Source organism: Acanthaster planci, linkage group LG03 (assembly GCF_054643075.1).
Source record: "Acanthaster planci isolate LZ-2023a linkage group LG03, COTS_SCS, whole genome shotgun sequence".
NCBI classification, from domain to species: domain Eukaryota; kingdom Metazoa; phylum Echinodermata; class Asteroidea; order Valvatida; family Acanthasteridae; genus Acanthaster; species Acanthaster planci.
This window is the reverse complement of record NC_141779.1, coordinates 8,259,696-8,281,789: the sequence shown is the minus strand read 5'-3', so window position 1 is coordinate 8,281,789 and position 22,094 is coordinate 8,259,696. Positions and strand designations below refer to the sequence as shown.

The window sequence follows — 22,094 nt, the reverse complement described above, 5'->3', positions numbered from 1 at the left end:
GGACTAATAGGATGACGCCCGTCTCACCTCCCTTTGCCGTATGTGTTTACTTATAACATAAAGCGAGTAGTACTAGCATTATGCATTGTATAGCGCGGCGCTATACAATCTTTCTTAGGCACGCCTGTGAGGTGGTGTCCTTTTTTCTGTAGTGCTTGTTGATTTCTCTTCGTTTTTTCTCAAGTGGAGCATGGCTGGAGCTGCATTGAAACGTTTAATGACTGAGTATAAGCGTATGTGCAAATATGATATATACAAAGGGAGGGTAGGAGGGCTACAGTGCTTCGTGAACAGCTGTGTGTTTTCTTTCTGTTTAACCATTCTCGCGGTCCTTGGTTTTCTGAAATTTGAATATTCTATAAAATATTGCGCTCACGTCTGGGCAAAGTACCTCCTCTGGCCCAGAACTTTTGCCCAAACTCCAAAGTTTGGGGTCCGACGTCCGCCCCGCGGATAGGGAATGGAGAGTTTACCCTTTGCCTAATATTAAGTAACAAACTTAACATTAGGCAAAGGGGCAACTCTCTATTCACTTAGACAGGGATTTGTAGGTTTTCCTCCTTTTTTGCTGTAACATGATTAAATTAAAAATAATTGAGTAATAATTGTAGTACCGACGGGTCTTTGTTCCTTTGTGATTTCATTGTCATCTAAATAACAAAATATGTCCTCTGTGAGGGCCCTCTATTGAAAAGTCTTAACCTTTACATCAAATGTGCCTGAAATTTCACTATTTAGGCCTAGGCACTATGGGCTATGATAGTATGAATATTTCCCACTTGCACTACATCTGCGCTGAGTAGGCCCTGTAGCAGCACTGAATATACATGTTACACCCTAACTATAGCATAAGTCCCAACTACAGTTGGGGCAGTCCCAACTGTAGTGCTGCAGTTGGGCTGGCCCAACTATTGTTAAGCAGTGTCTGTGGAAAATGTCTCAACATCATCCAAGTCAATGTGTCTCACACTTGACACAATTCATCTAAAATGTGGCACTCCATCTGTTCATCTAGCCCTGTGACCAATGACATGACATTTGTAAACAATATGACTTTGGCACATGTTGGGCACTTCAGGCACACAGGACCTCTCTGCTGTAGTTGGGCCGGCCCAACTGTAACACACTAGTTTAGACGGGCCCAACTATAGTTGGGACTGATGCGTAACATACGCATATTGGGTGTTTTGGGGACTTGTGAGATATTTACACTGGCAAGTCTCTTTTTCAACATTCTCCTGATTTCGTATTTGCCCTTTCTCAAGATTTTTTTTTTTAATTTAACACTGGGTCATGCTTGAAATACCTTGACTTGCATCTAGAATTTCACTTTCTAATGATTTTTGTAAATCCCAGAAAACCGGTCCAGGCTGATCTCATGTGTCAAAATACTATGTTGTATGCTTCATATACCCAGCTACTCATGCTGAGTGCCTTGTAGTTGACTGCGTCTCATTTTTTACCTCTTGTAGAGCTGACCCTCAACCCCCCAGAGGGTATTGTTGCCGGCCCGGTGAACGAGGATAACTTCTTTGAATGGGAAGCCACCATCAGGTAAGTTAATTACTTCGAAATAAGCCACCTCAAAATAATAACGCTGTCATCATCTTGACCATAGTGATAGACATGGCATTCTTGGGTGGATGTTGAATTCTTCCTAAGTACAATGTGATGCCATCGCATCGCATGAACTTGCAAAGACTCGCTATGAGAGAGCTGGGAATGGCAATTTGGGATTAAAATCCAACAAATGCGTACTACGTGCATGTAATGGATGAAATATACCCGTACCAATCACTGGTTTACCATGGAGAACCATTTTTGGATGTACAATGGAAGGTAAGTTTCCGTGATTTTGTGACACAGACGATTATGTCTCATATCTTATATGCGTTTGGAATTTGATATCATTGTTGTATGAATGTATAGGTCAAGTATGACCTTTTTCTTTGGTGGATTCTTCATATTACTGTTTTGTGACCCACTGTTGTCCATCACAAGTCCCTGCATGTCTATCACAAGTTACCCAGTCTTGGGCAAAGTCACAAGATATTCAAATGAACTGAGACAAAAGGATTCTTTTGTCATTGTTAACTCTGTTATTTACGATTGGTCTTGCGGAAAGACATGTGACTGGACTTTTGAAGGTACTTGTGGAAGGACTTGTGATTAGCTTGACTACATGTCAACACTGCTTGGCCCCACAGACCAGCTGCTCTAGAGTGTCTGGCAAACTCATCAAACTTGACCATTTAACTACAGACCTTTTTGAATATTCATATTCAAAGAACAAACGAAGTCCATTTTCAGTAATTAATCAAACATATTAAAAAAATGCCACCGGAAATTTTGTTCACGGTTATTTGAAAAATGGGTCTTGTCATGTGTGAATTTATAGCTCCCCTTCCCTTTAAAAACCAGCCACCAAGCTTTCAAATCTGGTTACCAAGTTTAAAATTTTGGTCGCTACATGTACATTTACATTCCGGAATTGTTTCTCCATGCACAACACTGTCTTGATGAAAAACTGCCCACAGAGGTCTAAAATTGTTTCAAACTTTTAACACAGTCCCCTGAAAATATCTGCTGCCAAGATGCCCAGAAATGTACCAGATCTGAACTCTAAAATCCAGACAGGGGAGAGGTTGGCCTCGAACCCTAGGCTGAGGCATTTCTATATTTTTATCAGTCCTTGCCGAGTTTAACACAGAGAACTTAGGGAACACTGCCTCTTTAAATGTGCCCCTCTGAACTTCGAGCTCAAAATTGGCTCATTTTATTCAATCACTCAGTGGCCCAGAAGGGACATGCTTTGAGGGGGGTGTCTTTGAGGCTCAGATTCTGTTCCCACCGGACTACCCGCTGAATCCTCCCAAGATGAAATTCAAGACGGAGATGTTCCACCCAAACAGTGAGTACCACAATTTGAGAATGACCCACTTTGATCAGTTGACTTCATTTTGCCTAACCAGATTTCTAGGCCTGTGTGGCCATCTTTGGGCCAACCAGCAGGCCTTTTGGACACTCTTGGTGTACGCTATATTCATGTAAAAGCTTGTCAATTTTCCAACTCGGGTGCCCTGTTTAACTTTCACATGCCGACTACCACCGTGATACCTGATAGTTCTTGCCAGCTGAGGCTGATTGGTCAACAGTACTGGGTCACAGCTCTTGCCTTCAGTGGCCAGAAAGAGGGTGGCATTTGCAACATTCCACTTGAATTACCATCTTGAAAAAGGGACAAAATATGGAAAAAAGAGGCTCAAGCCATTTGTTAATATAATTCACCCAACACAAGGCCTGTCAGTGGTGACTTAAAGATCACCTCTAAGGAAAACAAGTTTTCTCTGATTTTGTCTGTTCAAATAAGTATAGAAGCCTCCAAATCAAACGCAGTGTCATTTGTCTTCAGTGCTCAACTATAACAAGCTTAAAAGAGCTTTTTTCTGTTCATGCCAAGATGCGAAATCTGAATGTAGATTGTGTCATTCTGAGAAAACAGAACCTAACGAGGGAAACCCTCGCCCTGTGTTCATTGTGGATAAACACTGTGCTTGGCAAATAATACATGTAGTCATTGTTTGGCGTGTACAAGGGTTTATCCAATACAAACACAGGGCGAGGGTTTCCCTCGTTTGGCTCTGCTTTCTCAGAATGATGCAATCTACATTCAGAACTCGCATCTTGGCATGAACAGAAAACCTTAAAATAGTGGAACTTCCACTGTTCAGATGTTCATGGCAGTTTTACAACTATCACTTCGTGTAAGAAGCTTTCTGCAGGCACAATTTTGATTTAACATGAATTTTTAAAAAAAGGCTGAAGGAGAGGAATTGTCCAACATCACAAATACTGACTTCAGCCTGGTTTTGGGATGGTGGGTCACATAAGATCAATTGGAGGGCGCCCTCGTGAGTTACTGAGAAGACATGCCACAGCAGGTTTTAAGTGGCCAAGGGACTTTCCATGGGCTGCAACTAATCCATGCATTGGAGAATCACCTTGGCAGAATGTTAACTAGCACTGGTGGTTCCTTTTCAACATTTTGGATACAATGCAAACGTGGCTTGAGATTCTACAATAGAAAAATTAATTACCTCTTCAAATTTGGAAGTTATTCAGCCCTAGAATCTAAATTTATATGCCGTTCCGAGTGATTTTGTTGTTGTATTTTCACAGATATTTGTGGTCCTTAGTGTTAACCAAATATGTATAAATGAGAAGGATTACCATTTTTTCTGATTAGTTAGGAACTTGAGTATGAATTAAAATGTTTTTATGATGATTGGGTCCTCAGTGGATGTATGATGGGACCATATTAAGATTACCTATATTACCTACACACACACACACTGTTTTGATCCTGTGGGCATGCATAGGGGGATTTTGAGGTTTTGACAAAATCATGATGCTTGTTCACGTTGCACAGGGCAAAGTGCCATTGTGTTGTTGCACAATATTTGCTGTGGGCGGTTTCAAGACACTTACCAGCAAAAATAAAACACCTAGTGGTTACTCACTGAACGACATATAAATTGAAACATCCTCTGAATATTAAAGGGATCTGGAAGTGACTTTTACTGTGAATCATCATACTTTTGTATTAACACCATCCCAAGTTTTTTTTTCATTGGAACTTTTAAGGAGCACTCATCTTTCACAATGTTTGGTATCCACACTCTTTCCTGACACCATAGGAAGGTGTGGGGAACGAAGGGAGTTTTTCTATGCCAGTTCCAAATTTAAAATGAGGCTCATTGTAACTGTCCATTCATAATCTGTTCATTGATTTGCAGTGGTGCAACGAATCAACAAAGGAAAGAAAGGAGTGAAAGGGTTTTGACCACTGTTGTAACTATTGTAACACTGAAACTTTGCCTGATGCGTTGCTTGTTACCCCGTGAAAAAGGAAATTTTCGTCAGTTTAAATACTCCAAGGTTGCACCCAGCAGTGCATAGACTAATAATGCCTGTAAAAGGGATCTTCGTAATGGGATAGGTTTGAAGCCCTGTAAACAGTCAAGTCAGAGCACACTAATTCCCCAGTTTCCTTCTTCACTTTTACTTCATAGTTTACGCTGATGGAAGAGTATGTATCTCTATCCTCCATGCACCGGGAGATGATCCCATGGGGTACGAGAGCAGTGCGGAGAGGTGGAGCCCCGTACAGAGTGTGGAGAAGATTCTGCTTTCTGTGGTCAGCATGCTTGCAGGTACAGTTACTCGCTTTTCAACCTTAGCCCTCCTAAATCCATCAAAATCCACCGGAATGTTTAAGAGGATTTTGAAGGACTGAAGAAGGTACCAGCCAGCTCTTGTGCCTTCACAGCTATGGGGCTTGATGCCCCTCGACAGGAGCAAAGATATTGTTGGAATTGTAAGACTGCAGACAGTTCCTTGTAATACCAGGGGAGTTTGGTTCCTTATAAGCATCCATTTTTGACTGTAAATGTAGGTACCGTTATTTATCGGAATATAAGTTGTCCGGTGTATAAGCCGCACGGCAGCGCTGACGATTTAACCACAAAGGTGCTGCATGCTAAAGCACCAGTACAATGCTTCAATGGCTCCACTATACGAATGTTAAATCCTTATATTTAAAAATTTTTGTGGGCTGGATGATTTTCCTGCGTGGGCCGTGCATCAGCTCTTGCCCTTTTTCCAGCGGCCAGCTAAAGTAATGCCGTTAGGGACGTACAATGAAATCTTGGTAACTCAAAATCAGTTAAGTCCAAAGATTGTTTTATCTCCTAGGCCGACTATTTCTTGCCAAAAGAATAGGCAAGAATAATTACATCCATTTATCTTGAAGTTTTTGTGACGCTTATCCAAAAACCACGTCCAAATTGCTTCAAAATGAAAAATCTGCCGCGAGACCTTTGATCGAGTCATCTCATGACATTGGAACTGCTTGTGTTGCATGCATGCTGCACACAGCACACGCACTCCGCTTACCACAGCGATTGCGACAGACACTGTTTTCAGGCTAGCCTGACTGCTACCACAGACCCATTCATGGACAGTCCAATCACTAACTCTTCCACCATGTAACCACAGAAAGTGTTGTCATGAGAAAAACCAAGGGCAAAAAACATGAAATTCTGTGGCATGTCACGCTGAGCATGATCGGCGAAAAGACGAAAGATCTGCCACACAAAGGTACACCTTTGAAGTGGTTGAGTTTCTTTTAATGGTAGAAAGAAATTTTTAGGTAACAACAACAAAATATCTTAGTAAAATAATTATTTGTCTGCAAAAGAATACACCATGAGAATGACTAAAAAATGGGAAAATAATAATTAAAAAGTGTTCCCATAGCTGAGCAAATAACGTTTAAGATTACGTACACATTTCGTGTACACGTATGTGTTTTGTGACTCCATGACTTGTGCAATTCCTGTAATAATTCGAAATCCGGACAACTCAAATTTTATTTATTTTCCAAGTTTGGAATTATCAGATATCAACGGTAACCAACGAAATTGTGAATACGCACCTGCATGTGGTACATGTGGCCTGGCCGTGGCTTTTGTGACTGATTTTATCCTTTAAAGTTTGCCGTATAACCCACCCGGAATATAAGCCGTAGAGTCATTTTCCAGCGTGAGAATCACCGTATAAGCCGGGGCTTATATTCTGCAAACTACGGTAATATTTGTTTTGTAGCCATGGAGCTGCACTACAAGCAATTTTGAGCTTCTAGAGAGGTCCCTCATCTTTCAGTGGAAAGTTCAGAATGTGGGCTTTCTTTGTTTAGAGATGTCTTCAGTTTATATTCTGTTTATGCATCAAACTAAAGTATACTTTTTTGTTTTCAGCAACAGTTTGAACTCTTACTTTCCTGTCTCTGGCCGGAAATGAATATTATGTTGTGAAGAAATGCGTACACTTTCATGTTGTTAATGACAGTCATTTGAAAATACTGTTGATTTGTCTATCGATTAGAAGCTGAAAATTTCATTCTTCCACATACAGTTGATATTCTCTCCTTTTTTAGTAATTACATTTTGAAGCATTTTCTCATCGGAGATGATACATTTTTGTGCATTTTCATTTATTTTACTTGTTGCCCATTTTAGAGCCAAATGACGAAAGTGGTGCCAATGTGGACGCCTCAAAGATGTGGCGAGACGAACGGGAAAAATTCAACAAAATTGCTGAAGGAATCGTCAGGAAGTCACTGGGTCTTCCTCCTGCGCTGTCATGACATTGCCAAAAGCAACCAAGCCCTTGGAACAGAAAGGGGGAAAAGTAACAAGGTACTCGTGTACATGCAGATTAGAGAGAAATTTGAAAGATATATTCCCTCCTTTGCTATCCCCCACTTTTAGTCACTTCCCTTCCTGTCCAGGGGGGGTGTCAGCGATGAGGGATACTTCCTCTTCATGATTGGACATCAGTCACACTCGATCCAATCACAGCGCCATGGAAACATGCTGCATGGTGATGGCTCCCATCTGCTGATGGGCTAAATATAGCATGAGTTAACATCCCCAGAACCGGAACAGCAAGTTTTTGTAGTTAGAATTGCTTGTAGCTACCTAGTCCCCTCCCAAGGCAAATTCACCACGATCCAAATATTTAAGCACTTCAAATGCGTATCTTTGGCACGCACCTTTTCTTTGGATGAAATGTTTTACCATTTCTCCCAAGTAGTTGAGATTTATGAAGTTTGAATTAAGAAACTTTCACTCATGGTCAGTACCATTCTTGCAATTGGGGAACTTAGAAACTAAAATAAAGATTATTTGTTTAGCGCATACTTGTCAAAAAGTATTTCTGCCCAACAATGACAAGATGATGCAAGTGATATAAGATTATTTTTTTAATCACAAATTTAGTTAATTCTCTGTACAGATTGAAAGTTTATTCATATTTTATGCCGAAATTTAATGTAATGTACATTTTGTTTGGGAGAAGGTCAGTGTTCAAACTTGGAATTTTCTGAAATTTGGACAAATGAGATCAACTCGTTCAGCGTTCTGTTCTTTGCCATTGTTAACTATATTGATGATTTCCCTGCATTGAAGGAAAGGATGATACATAATGCAAGCAGACATTCTGTAAACTGTTACCAATTGAAAGTGGAAAGGTAAAAGGCAGAAAATAAAGAAGTACCGAACTGTACATTGTCAAATGGAGACAGACTGAGCTGTTTTGGGATGTTGTGTGCAACACATTTACAGATTTTTGCAGAGTTAGGTCTCATTTGGGTCCCATTTGTGTTCTGTTGTAAAGAATTCAGACTTTGAAAGATAAGCCTCCAAGATGTCACTTGACACGTTAACACTCTCTAAGCATGAACATGCTTTATAAATTGAATCCTGTGTTTCTAAGGACCTGTTGGTCCAGTGTTCACAGACTTTTTGCCTCAACCTTGTAAGTCTGGGCATGTTTAAATTCAACTCCCATACACTGGGTTATATGAAGATCATATTTCAGTCTGGATTCATGTCTGGGCAAGAACCAAGGTGCAAGTCAAGTCCAGACATGCATTTTCAATTTGAACTGTCCTGGTTTGAAGGGACTTATTCAAATCCTGGCTCCATCTCTGACTGAGGCATTCTCCAGTAGCTCTGCATTTGTCTCTTGATCCAGGGCCATTTTTAGGTCTTTCAACTTTAATTCCAATTTAGAAGATACTCATATTGGACTCAATGTCATGGCCGTTTGATGTCTGGATCTCCACTGTCGGGGATCTGAAAAATAGCTGGAGCCGAACGTGGGAGATCAAGCCAAGATTTCCGAAATGGCCCCAGCACCTGGGTTTTTTTGTTGATTCTTTGGCACTGACAGATACTTCAACAAAATTGTGTCTAACCCAGAAACCAATAAATCACCGACTGGATCTGAAAAGAAAATAGTGTACTTTCAAAGTTTCGGCATTCTTTTCTGTCTTCCATCTCTGGGGGCTGCCAACGGGATTGTCAACTTAATTGAAACATCTTAGTATTGTTGTAGTCGAGTCCATCACAGTTCAACTTGCCAATCTCATTACAAGAATCTAGCTACAAAAGACAAACAGGAAACAGATGAGTGCCTTTAAAACTGGTCACAATTCATCGGAACAGCTTGAGACACAGTTGGACTTATAATTAACTTCTTTGAATGCGTTTGCATTGCAACAAATACACATTACCAAAATAGAAAAAAAAAACAGACCTCTGCCCAAGTCTTTTGGGAAGTGGGCGATAAACTTGCCTTCCGTTCATAATTACAGGAACCCTAAGCCTTGCTTAACAAGTTAATTTATTATTGACTAAATTCCCTGAGGAGGACATTCACTGTACTGGGCTCAGTTACAAAAAAGTTTGAAGGGAAGTATTGTTCCATTAATTTGACCCAGTGGGTTGTGTAAGTCTGTGTGCGTCACATGACATGGCATTATCAAATCACATGATGTGTCGTGTCACATGACATGGTTCAATTCTGGTTGAGCACTTAGGTTTTGTTTAAAAGATAGGTATCAATATTAAAATGCATTTTGTTTGTTTTTAGGTTGGAATTATATTATTAACTTCGAATTTGTCCTTGTATATTCGATCTAAATTCTACTTTTCATATATGTTTTGTGATTTATAGAGCAATGTTGAATTTATTTTTATGTCTTGGTTATTTGAGTAATTATAGATTTGGCCAGTCTTATTTTTCCTTTTCGTTTTAGTTTTTTTCGACCTCCAATTGTGGGTTTTTTGTAGTTTTGATAAGGCAAAACTCCCAATATAAAAGTACTTCTCGTGAATGATTTAAATTTCTGTGGTGTTTTCAAACTTTGAAAATTTAGATTCCACCGAAGTTTACGCAGCCATCCTGTCTAAAATGTTTCAGATTAACTTTCAACGAGGCCTGCCGGAAAGTAGGAAAGCCGTTTGAAGTTCTATTGTATGATTATCATTTGGCAGTCAAGCTACATTGAGGCAAACTGCTCCCTGTCTGAACTACTCGTTGGTATTGTTTTTCGTCCTTGTCGCAAATTAAAATCCGGAAATGATGTGACTATCTTATTAAGGCGCCATGGAAACCGATGGTGATGACGTGTAGACTTGATATTAAAATATTCCGTTGCTGACAAATGAAAGTTGCGGGAAATGGCGTATACGCATGTGAAAGAGAGTTACAATGTTGCGTGATTATAATGAGATCGATTATAGCTGGAATCACTGTACATGTACTTTACATAGAAAGTTTCACTTAATGAGAACAGATGAAATGCATGCACCGTGGACAATTTTATTTAAATTGCGCTCGTCTCTTTTTGTTTCTATGATTCTCTTGTTTCAATGATTCCGATGTCTTCTGAGTTGTGAAGTAGGGTCAGTCAATCGGAAACAAAACTCCTTGCAAAATTAAGAAAATGCGTCCGTTTAGATGTTCAATTCGTTTGTAAACATTGAGCGCCGTTTTGAATGAGTGGTGATCTCGTAAAACGGACCTCATTCGCCCGTTATGGCTGCAGTATCGGTCATTAGGCAACAGGAACCCTCTTTTTAAGATGAGAGCCAACGCCCCTGTATTTTCCTTGATTGCATTAAATACTAAGGCGCTGTATGGCGCGCTTTGCCAATACAAATCGAGGGGACTAAGTTACGGGGTTTCAACTGAGACATCGCACAGAAGAACATGGTCAGCAAGTCTCAGTGGGAACTTTTTTTTATATCTAAAGCGGGCCTATACATTTATCACAACCTTCGGCGCGAAGCTTGCCATGATATAGGTTTGATATCGTTTAGGAATGCGTGTCGCCCTATGACGAAGCGCAGCACTCCGAGCGCAGGTTGGGAAGGGGTACGTGTTCCTGTACCTGCTATATGCAGAGAACCCATGGGAAGGCACCCCTGATTGGATGCCTGCAAATTCAGCTGATATTGGGGAGGAAGTCCGGGGTTGTAAACATCACGTCGGCCTGACTCACTGAGCAGCAGTGCCAGACAGCGACCCGAGTGCCAGGACTCTCGAAAAGAAACGTTCCACTGTGCTCGTGTCAGTCGAGGGACCTCTGCAGTAACTCTTGGTCGTTCCCCTGGACATTAAACAGGAGTCGTATCTCCTGCAGACATGAAATTGTTGGACACGTAAGCATATCTGACGTGGACTTGAAAGACAGCCGAGCACGCTTGTCTGGTGCTGCCTTTACCTTCCCTGAAATGGAAACACGGTATTGAGGTGGAGTGTTTTGAATTAAGACGTTCTAATTGTTTTCGTTTTTAAAAGGACAGGACGCCATTGTTTTGCGAACTTCGTGTCATTTGTTTCGAGCGGGACATAAGACTTAACGAGGATGTGACACATCAAGACATAGCCAGCTTTTAAGCATTCCCAATTTTCTTCAACTTCTTTTGCTGGATTCAGAAAGTTTCCCAAGCTCTGAGCGTTTCATCGGCTGAGTTTTGTTTGCCCTTTTTCTCGGATTTGTTTCGATAAGAACGTTTGTCCTGCCAAGATGATACCGAGAACTGTGGTGCTGTGTGTGACTGTTCTTTTGTCGATTGTTGTCACCGTGAACAGCCAAGGCAGGCGACTTCCTCCTAACCAGACCCCGCCCATACTCCGACCTGGTAAGTAAAAACGGTGGATTCGCATGGTTATGCTCACACGGGAGACATTGCAGGACTATTCTTCACAGCAACTGGAGATGATATGTAATTCTTTTAACAACGTCGATTCCTTATCTGTTTTGTTCTGAAGAATCTAGTTTTTCCAGGGACGAAAGTGGGATAATCTCTCGTTATGTATTCAAGTCGAATTTTCCGACAGACGATCTTCAAGCGTGTAGAGTACACGTATAATGCTACTTTCAGGTTTGAAACAAACTGCGCAATTTTCACCAAAAGCGAAATTTCAACATTCAATAAATGAAATGAATCAGAGTTCGTCTTTACCAAAAAAGGGAGGCACCCCACCAAACATTTTTACCCCATATTTTATCAAATAGGTCCATGTGGAATTGTTGCAGGGTTAAGGAGTTGGCCAAGTCAGATATTTTCGTCTTGGCGACAGAGCAAGGGGAAGTGACTCACTTTCATCCCGATATAGTACTCCTGAGGATTATCTGTGGTACTTACACGCAGGAGCAGCTACCCTATTTCCACCGTTTACTTTATTTCCTATTAAAAAAATTATCTACGCTCTGACCAGCGCTGCCATAAACTGCCCATGGGGATCCACAGGGTCCAAAACGTATTTATCTCACTGCGCACCTTGTAACGGGCCTAATGCATTTCATGCCTTATGATATTTGAACCGTATGCAAGCTGTTAGCTTCATCGAGGAGTCGGCCATTTTGAATCAAAAGTGAGACTAACCTTGCTCGGATAGGAATTAAGATGAGGCAACAGAGGCAAATTACATACATGTATTACCCCATCGGTCTCTGATCAACAGCAAAGCCAGCCTCGTGGCAAGGGGGGAGGGCTGACAGGTGTACAAGAGGAAATCATGTGAAAAGGCACAAACCGTGCCGCTTTGATAGTCACAAACAAGCATATAAGCTATTTCGTGTCTATTTACTGGCGTGTAACCTGGCAATGTTCTAAAGAAAAGACAATGGCATTCCTGGTAGTTACTTTGTAGGTTTAAAAGTTAGCCGACCTATCGAGGCATAACAACAAGTATAATTTCATGTCACGAGGCTGTCTTTGGCGCGCATATCTGTAAGAAAAAAAGTTATTACACAGTGTGAATATATTATTAAGCTAGTGATGACAAGTGACCTTTCTTTCTTTTGTAGTTCCCGATACGAGAGGAGTAGATTTCATCTTCTGTTTCATGAGCAACTTCCAGATACCGGAGCGCCTGATGATCATCATCGGTGGCAACTCACCGGGCGACACGCGGGTACAAGTACAAGTGCCGGCCCTGAATATCTTACGGTTCATAGAGGTTCCCGAGGGACAGACGCGCTTCTTGGACATCCCGCCCATCGCAGCAGCCATTGGGACCGGCTTCCAGAATGGCACCGTGTACGTGCTGGCCCAGCAGCAGGTCACCGTCCACGCCGTCAACTCTATCTCCAACACCAACGACGGTTTCCTGGCCATACCCACAGACGGCTTGGGGACGGAGTACATTGTGGCCTCTTACGACCCCGTGCCGATTGAGCAATCTCAGTTCATAATATCCGGGACGCAGGATTTTACGAGAGTCTGGGTAACCCCGACAAATCAGATCAGATGGGGTGTGCGACTTTACCAGCAGGGAGAGACCATCATCGTCAACCTCATGCGGTTCCAGTCCATCCAGTTCCAGAGCGCTGCCGACCTGACAGGTTCCCACATCCGATCCAACAAGCCTGTGTCTGTTTCCTCCGGGGCCTCCTGCACCCTCGTCCCGGCTGGGGTGTACCGATGCGACCACCTTATCGAGATGATACCTCCGGTGCCGACGTGGGGCAAAAGGTTTACCCTTCTGCCCTTCGTCAACAGGACATCGGGCTTCATCTTCCGCATCATCGCGGCGCGCCAGCAGACAGAGATCAATGTTGCCGGGATCAATACTTGGTTGATGCAGATGGGAGAGTACAGGGAATACGACCAGAGGTCACCGTTCCCAGTGACGGTGACAGCCAGCCGACCTGTCCTGGTCGTTCAATACGCTAAAGGCTTCGAGAGTGACATGATGGGAGACCCCTTTATGACCCTTGTTCCTCCCGTAGAACAGTTCATCATGGGCACTGTGACTTTCGGGACGTTTAACGAGTCGTCACTCCTACTGCAGCGCCAGCCCCTCCGGAGTTTTGTTTGCGTGTCCGTGTCCGCCGAATCACTCTTCGCTGTCAGCCTGAACAACATACCAGTCCTGGACAGCAGGAGGAACGTGCCTGCCTTTGGGAGGCTGGCGACCTACGGCGCCGACCGCTCGTTTGAGATTCATCGCGGTGCTAACACCATATCCAACCCTTCGCTGTTCACGAGATTTGGGGCAATAGTCTATGGGTTCGGACTGGGCACTTCGTACGGATATCCAATCGGGTACAGGTTAATTCGACAGCTGTGTAGCCGTGTAAATAAAGGAACAGGTTGGTATAAGACAGGCAAAAAGAGTTACACCTGCTGCCATCAGATTTTCTTTTTAATCCCCCACTCTACCTTTGCTTAAATCTTTTTCTCTTTCTTACAACTATAGTCAAAGTAATAAAACCCTATGTACATATCGCCACGAGCTGTACTGGGGATAGCATTTCGATGTTCGCTGTCAAATATAACTCTATTCATCAAAAACCTTTCCACTGACAAATGTATGTTCCAAATTGCCATCAAACTAAGACACGACCTCTTCCATCGTCAGACCATACGCAATGTCCCAGGCTAAGATCGAATCTAGCTCTCAAGAACGTAGGGATATCGGGATTGATAATGAATGAAAGCGTATCTCGGCAGGGGGTCTAGTGACATCAGTTCCCCTCGACGGAAAATTTCGAAGTCCATATCCTTTCTTAATCCTGCATTCTATATATCTAAAACACTTCTTGAGTAAAATTAGAAACTATGAGTGAATTTTCACCCATTTTACAAGTACAAAATTAGTCGTGTAAAAATTGCTTGGCCATGCAACCGGCATGGGGGATGGGTACACATGTGAAATTGTTGCAACTACCAATGCCTGTTATTTCCAGACGCAGCCAAGCAAGTCAGACGCGACCTTTCTCGGCGGCCATAAACGGCAATAACTCCAGTAAATCACCCATTCGCTATCCGCGATAAGCCCCCAAGCTGGACCGAGAGGGCTCAATTTTCTTAGCAATGCAGGCTCCTTCGGAGGAGGGGGTACTTCTGCTCAAGGGGATAGAACCTTGAGGCCCGACTCCAACTAGGTATAAAGGTGCACACTGTCCTGGATGGCACCTCTTTGGGGATCACGAAAAAAAGCATTCCCCTACGAAATATTGTTTGCAAAGAAACTCTTTAAAAAAGTAAAATATAAATGTCCACACAACCACATCCTCAAAATGTGCATCTTTTGTTTGATTCCCGAGGGAAGGATTTTGGAGGGGCAAGATTATGACTCACAAAAATCGAGCGGCTGGAGTGCTACTCGTGTTTCCAGTTTGCAACTGCAACTCTGATCCAGATCCTGGCAATGCAAATGAAAATGCAAGACCTATCCCGCCAAGTAATCGCAGTCGCACTGTTCTCACACAAAATGCCCTTTTCTAACAGAAAACAAGTGCCTCGTGCCCGGAAATGTGCGGCATAGATCATCTAATTACGATTTGCATTTTTCAACAAAGAACGTGACTGTTTGACCTGCAGAATGTAACCACCAATATCTAGGACGTGAATCACGGGAGGATGGGGAGTAATACGCCTTTCCCCTCACGGGTTAATCAGGGGATGAGACATAGAATACCCAACAACCCGGGGTGGGAGCACGAAGGAAGAACCAAACGTCTAATTTAATTATTCAACAGCTAATATCAACCACCGCAGGAATTCTATCTAAATAATTATAGGACTGTACAAAATAGGTCTGCATCGAGAAGTAGGCCTATCAAACAATATCTAGCCCCTCCCAATTTCCAAATCTATTGCAGCTTGACCCTCAAACATCACAGCAAAATTATCTAAACTATTGCTCATCCAAACCACGCGACATTCACGTTCTGCCGTGACCCCACGACTGCAGTGAAACAACGGATAGTGTTAATTGGTATTTCCCTCTCACTAATCCCCCGACCCAGCTGAAAACACGACCTAAACAAACGAGAACTCATCCACGATGATCCTTCCACGTTGGCAAGCGAGTTGTTGACAGATGTTATCTCGGGAGGGTAGCTTAATTTTTTAATATTATAACCATACGGCAAACATAATCCTTCCCCCTCTATTTTGTCAATCTCATTTTCCCGCCCCTCCCCAACTAACTTTTTGTTTTGGTCTGGGTTATGTGACATTCTGCCATTTTGGTTCGCTTCTATAAATGTATAATTTATTTCAATCAAACATAATGGCTTGAAATAAGTTTGTTAGGTTTTCATAATGGACTTTATCAAAGGAGAGAAGGTTTGTGGTAACGCCGTATAGTTTGTTTCTTCATTTTGTGTTGGGTTGTGTAGTTCTCTGAGAAGAACCGTTTGTTTCAACTCAATGTTTTGAACATGACCAACACAGCCAAAGGTTCAAATCGCTAAGCTGGTGTTCTTAACTCAAACAATAGATGAACTACCTCGGTGTCATCTCAAACCTCCCATAATGGCTTGCGTGTCATTAGGACATCAGTCATGATCTCTTATCTGTTACAGTTCTTCAGTTACAAAAGTGTTTAAAAAAGGTAAGAAAAATTGCATGGATTGCTGGCTTTCAACCGCAACCTGTGATGCCCAAATTTCAAAGCATAGCTTAAATAATAAGCAGTACATTTACGACATCTAGGTTCTTGCAGTTTATTGGAGATGTGCTTAAATTAAGCGCTTACAAAAGTGTTTCATATTCAGTAAGCACAATACCTGCTTAGCGAGCCCTTATTGATGGCACATACAGAATAGTGATACTAGTTTTAACTTGGTTTGGTCTGTTTCAACAGAGCAAGTCATAGAGTACGACTGTTTCGACACCAACGTGGGGAACGTTCCCGACGGGGTACCCGGCCCGCCAGGTCCAGGATTACCGGGTTTTCCCAACCCACCACTGGGTGGTCCGTTCGGTGACGAAGAACTCGACCCCAACCGACCCCCCGGTGGATATATACCGGCCGGCCACCCCGCCTTCCCTTTCATACCCGACCCCAACTGGCCAAGTGCCCAGCTACCTCTACCGCCTCTACCGCCTCCAGAGCCACCAACCGGCGGTAAGTATGGTGGCCCGGGAGGGACATCGCCAATCGTCAATATTGCCGTCAATAATTGCGAACAAAATTCACGACTCGCTTCTCCGGTCACAAATATTGCTGCGAAGTTTTTTTTCCCAGCAAGCCAGGTAAAGAGAAGTTGCTGTAGACACAGCAACTGCTTTTTGAAGTTGTGCCCCCTGCGTTGTGCCAAAACTGCTTCGCCGAATAACAACTTGAGATCAAGCCGAAAATGTAGACAATATTGCACGTGCGCGTAAACTCTTCATTTCCGCCTAGCTTGGTGAAAAAAATGGCAGCAATGTTTGCCACCGGAGACACAACGAGTCGTGACTTTGGTCAGAAAAAAATGACGTCAATATTCGCGACCAGAGAGCGGGTTATAAATTTGGTTGTTAACATTGACGTCAATATTGACAATCGGTGATGTCCTTCCAGGGCCACCATAGGTAAGAATGGAGCTGGTGTTCACTCACGCACACTGTTAGGTAACATAACGCTAACTGCTACTTTCAGGGGGGATGTTCTGGTCAGATAATGTTAGTAAAAACGAATGCATGTTCACTTTTGTCTCTTTTGTTAAACTTCACATGATACAGAAACCTTCTGTGTGGACGAAATAATTTTAATTGTGCCTAACATGTCCCAAACAACATTATTTATCATTAAAAAAAATAGGTCTATTAGAAACAGTTATTACTCAGCAAAGTAAATTTCTGGAATTAGCGACACGAATCAGTTTGTGCGTTTCGTGTCTGTAGGACAAGTTCTTAACCTTCCTTTATTCTATACACCCGTAGGCTGTTTCTCGACTGGTCTACTCATCCTTGGTGCTATAGCGCCCGCTTCCATCGTCTTCCTCATCATGCTCATTATTCTCGTCACTCTCCAGGCCTCGTAAGTCGTCACTACCCCCCCTTCTTGAACACGCAAAATAAGTACTCATTGGTCCTACTTTGTTTTCTGAAGTTTCTGTCTTCTTCTTCTTTTGTTTTAATTTACACTACCTACACCAATGAACTCAGCCATAATACGCATTTGTACAAGCCTACGTTGTATGATATATATCAAATTATTTTCAAGCTGGAGTTGGAGAAATGCCTCTTGGCATAACTAGCTCTCTGTGCATTTTTCTTCACAGGAAAAAAAAATACTGAAAATCTCAGCTCAACGTGCCGGAAGATTGTCTTCGTCAAGGTCAATGTGCAGCCAACACGCATGCTACAGTAATAAAACCGCGTCGTACACTGCACCAGCTTCTAGATATAGAAAAGTTTGTGTGCTTTTAAAACAAGTGACGCAATAAAACGTATAATTTTGTTTAAGTGCGTGCTTACACATTGTGTTCCGTAATGTAATTTCACCCTCTTTTAGGCGGCTGTGTTCTTTTGCCTACCCAAATCTATACCCGTCCCTTTTCAGTGCTTCACACATGAGTTTGTAGATACACAACTCAAAAAAGTTTTCAAGGACCACTTTCTATTTTGTGTATAATTCTTTATATGAGATATTTTACTGCTGAAAATGTGCATTGATGTTTTGAAACATTACAGAAATTGTTTTATTCCAATGAGAACACCATTTAGACAAACAAAAATGAAAGAAAATAGACCCCACCCATTGCTTGGAAAAATTACCAGTTAGGAAAAAAGTGGTTCTCAACTTTTTTTGAGTAGTGTATATCAAGGAAGTAAGGATAATATTTTCAGACGTTTCTGCCACGAAGAGATGAGCTGTCAGTAATCTGCCGTTATTATTACAGTATTAGACTTCTAGGAAATGCAGACAGTCATGGTGGGAATGCATTTCGAAATTTAACCGAATTTCAATATCTGGCTATCCTTCCGAAACAGTGTTTCGTTGTTTTGCCTCTGTTGTCTTCTGACGACAAAGAAAATATCGGAATGATGTGAAAGCGCTCCCATTTCACCACTGTCCCGCCGTGTGCAAGAACCACCCCCGGGGGGAGGAAATGAGAAAAAACAAACACGCACAGTCATTGCAGAAACGCGCGGGACCGTGGCAGTGACGTGACTCTTGTCTATCCCGCATTTTTCTTCACGGAAAAAGTAGCTGTTTGTTACGCTGTACATATTTTGCATAATGCCACTTCTTTCGATTACACTGTGAAAACGCTGAATAATGTGTTTGCCCAACGGGGGTCACCAAGGGGATCGCTTAACTGTTGGGCAAAAAGATGATAACGCTGGGTTAAAGAGAGGACATACAAAAGATTTCTGCAGCCGTACAGGATAAAGTTTACCCATGCATCGGCAGTGAATCGTGGCAGTGTGGTAACCAGTTTAGTGAACAGGTACCTGTAGGCGATTCACCTGGTCCCCCGCGTTCGGGAAAAATACCTAGCATTTGAACAGTGTAGAAAGATCTTTTAGCCATTTACAGTTTTATGGATGCATTCAAGTTGTTAATGCTATACGACTTAAAGAAAATGACTTAATTAAAAGACTTAATTTCTTTAGCAATAGTTGTAAGATTATTTTGGAGATAGATAAAATGATTGTAAACCTTTAACGTATAGGGTAAAAAACCCACGGATTATAGGTACATACGGTACCCACTGCATGAAGTGTGCATACGACTGAAGAATGCTTGTGGAAAATAGATCATCCTCATCTATTTGCATTGCATTGCATCAGCATTTGGTGCATAGTTAATAACTTCAAAAATAACGACAATAAAATCACATTATTATTTTATTATTACTCACAGTTTATTCGCCACTCATATGAAATAATATACATGGTGGAAAATTGATTGGTCCTTGCTGTGCTAAAAAAAACCTGTATGATAATAGGGCCTACATAAATCATTAATACTACAACAATACAAATGGGAATAAGGAACGCATTTACAATAAAAAGCATAAAAGAATAAAAACTACACTGAGTTGTTCAGCTGCCGCACTGCACCGGGGTAGGTGCCACTTGCCGCTCTTTTAGTTTTGGCCACTACAGCTCTGTGCCGTCGTCTAGAGGGCATGAGTTGGAACAGAGCATTGCCTAGGTCCGTAGCTTCGCCACATAAATTTCTTCCACTGACGGCAGCGGCTGACCGACGATCCTGGACGTCGTCTTCACGATCCCCTGTATAAGAGTGTTCGCTCCGTCACCGTGGAGTCGCAGTACCAGACCGTGACGGACGATGCGTCACATATGCAGCAAGGTATGAGACGGAGAGAACCCCCCCTGCTTTGTGTTGGTCATTGTCTCGCAGGAATCTGGGGAATTCCTTTCAGACATCTTGGGGGGGATGTGTTAAGTAACAGTAGTCTGGAATATGTATAGGGATTGGACATGTTGGGGGGGTACCCCTCTGTCTCATTTCTTGCTGGGTATAGTGCATCAACACGCTCTCCACCATGAACGGGTAAAAATCAGCCAGCACTAGCTGGCCGAAACCATGTAAAAAAAAGTTGGCCAATTTTGAGTTGATATTTGCTCAGTGTTGGTGTAAATATCAACTTCCCAACCTTGGGCAAATTCTTCCCAATTGTTGTTCAATACTTGTCCAACAGTGATGGAAATTAACCAACAATGTGGAAATTTTTAACCAAGGTTGGGCAAATAACAAATGCCCAACACTGTTTCACCACCTTTTTTTTTACATCTCCTCATCCGGGGTAGGAAGGAAAGACGCTGCTGGGCCTTTTTAACGCAGTGGTTTAACGCGGCCGACCAGGTCAGGTCGTTCGCGATGTGAATGCCAAGGAACTTGAAAACATCAACTCTCTCAATTTCTGAGGAGTCAATAAGCAAGGGGGAAATCGGGATTTTGTTCCGAGGAAAATCGCCTACGATCTCCTTAGTCTTAGCCACATTCAGCTCGAGGTTGTTTTCTGAGCTCCACCTCACGAGCCTCCCGACCTGGTTAGTTACTTTCATCATTGCTTCGGGTCAGGCCAATACAGTCGTCATCGGCAAACTTAGTATATTATTACCAACTGAAATGCAGTCACGCGTCATCAATGAGTATAACAATGGGACCGGAGCACAACCCTGAAGAGCGCCGGTATTCAACATTATCGTTTCAGAAAAGTTATCACTAATTCTCACTCGCTGAGGCCCGGCCATCAAAACATCAAATATCCAATGACACATGCTATGCAAGTCTGAGAAGAAATTAAAGGAATAATCCACGAGTGAAGGGCACATTTTCTTTTACATTGTAAATAAAACGAATACTTTCAGTCATAATAATGTAGTTCATGTTCATCATTTTCTAACCACCGAGGATGTATGTAAAATCGTATTAAAATCGGAGGACTCAGGACTCGTATGGTTTTAACTTGACATATTTTTTCATTAATTATTACGGTAATATATCTCTAATACTTGTACCCAGGAAGCATATCTCACCAATTATTAGCTGACTTAATAAGCCTCGTTTAGTTTCTTACCGCGGTTTTGGTTGTAAATACTTGAATAAATGTGAAGATTAAGTGGATCATTAACGGTAGACAATCCTGTGTGTGTCTTTTTTTCCAGTTCCAGAGAGTGTGGTCAAGTGCTTCGAATCCCAAACTAAACAGGTTTTGGGAACCCTTTCAGCCTCCACCAAATGGAGGTTAGATTTTTAGTTTATGCGGGATTTCTCTTTCGCTCTATACTGGGGAAAGATGTTGCAAACAGAAGGGGGGGTGTAAGAAGCCGGAAAGGAGGGTGTGGGATTGGTACTGGTAGGGCCTACTCGGGCGCGGGTACGGACACGCAGGCGCCTAGGAACACGTGGGTGTTGTGACGTCATGCTATGTCGTGTCCCTTGAAGTACGAAGACTTCCACGTGCACTGATTCATATATCTTGCACCGCGCGAACGGTAGACGAGCACCTGGCGGTGGATGGAAAATGATATATCTTCCCTCGGTACAATTGAAGACGACAACTGATCAAGCCAAGTAAGTATGAATGCTCTTAAAGCAAAAGTACTGTAGTAAGTGCACAAATTTTCCAACTTTTTTTAAAGGATAAATATTAAAGCTTCCTTTTCAATGATTCTATGATATTGAGAGCAACTAGTTTCCGAGTTACATGTGCAACACGGAGTTGTCTTGGTCGGAGGTTGTTCCATTTGTTCCACTCACGTCTGCGCAAAGGTGCAACCCCCATTCACTTTGTACGGAGATTAGTATGTTTTTCTTTTTTTTTCTGCAACATGATAAATATAACTGAAACAGTGTAGGAGATATTCATAGCGCATAAACAGTGAAGCTGAATATATTTTATGGTTCATGGTTTAGTCAATAATTCAGATTTTCCCTGAGACCACAAGTTCATAACACTGTTTTTGCCCCTT

General features: G+C 42.2%; 2 protein-coding genes across 2 annotated transcripts; both read left to right on the top strand.

The window, feature by feature from the left end:
* Positions 1–73: 73 nt before the first annotated feature.
* On the top strand, positions 74–8,127 carry ube2g2 (ubiquitin conjugating enzyme E2 G2). Its single transcript, XM_022242725.2, has 5 exons — positions 74–233; positions 1,473–1,554; positions 2,793–2,911; positions 5,073–5,213; positions 7,080–8,127. The coding sequence occupies exons 1-5, from the start codon at positions 191–193 to the stop codon at positions 7,205–7,207; spliced, it is 513 nt and encodes a 170-aa protein (XP_022098417.2). The 5' UTR covers positions 74–190; the 3' UTR covers positions 7,208–8,127.
* A 2,771-nt stretch (positions 8,128–10,898) lies between these two features.
* LOC110983461 (uncharacterized) lies at positions 10,899–21,253 on the top strand. Its single transcript, XM_022242734.2, has 5 exons — positions 10,899–11,555; positions 12,728–14,014; positions 16,519–16,782; positions 17,583–17,679; positions 17,924–21,253. Exons 1-5 carry the CDS (start codon positions 11,441–11,443, stop codon positions 17,937–17,939), a joined length of 1,779 nt encoding a protein of 592 aa, XP_022098426.1. The 5' UTR covers positions 10,899–11,440; the 3' UTR covers positions 17,940–21,253.
* Positions 21,254–22,094: the final 841 nt, after the last annotated feature.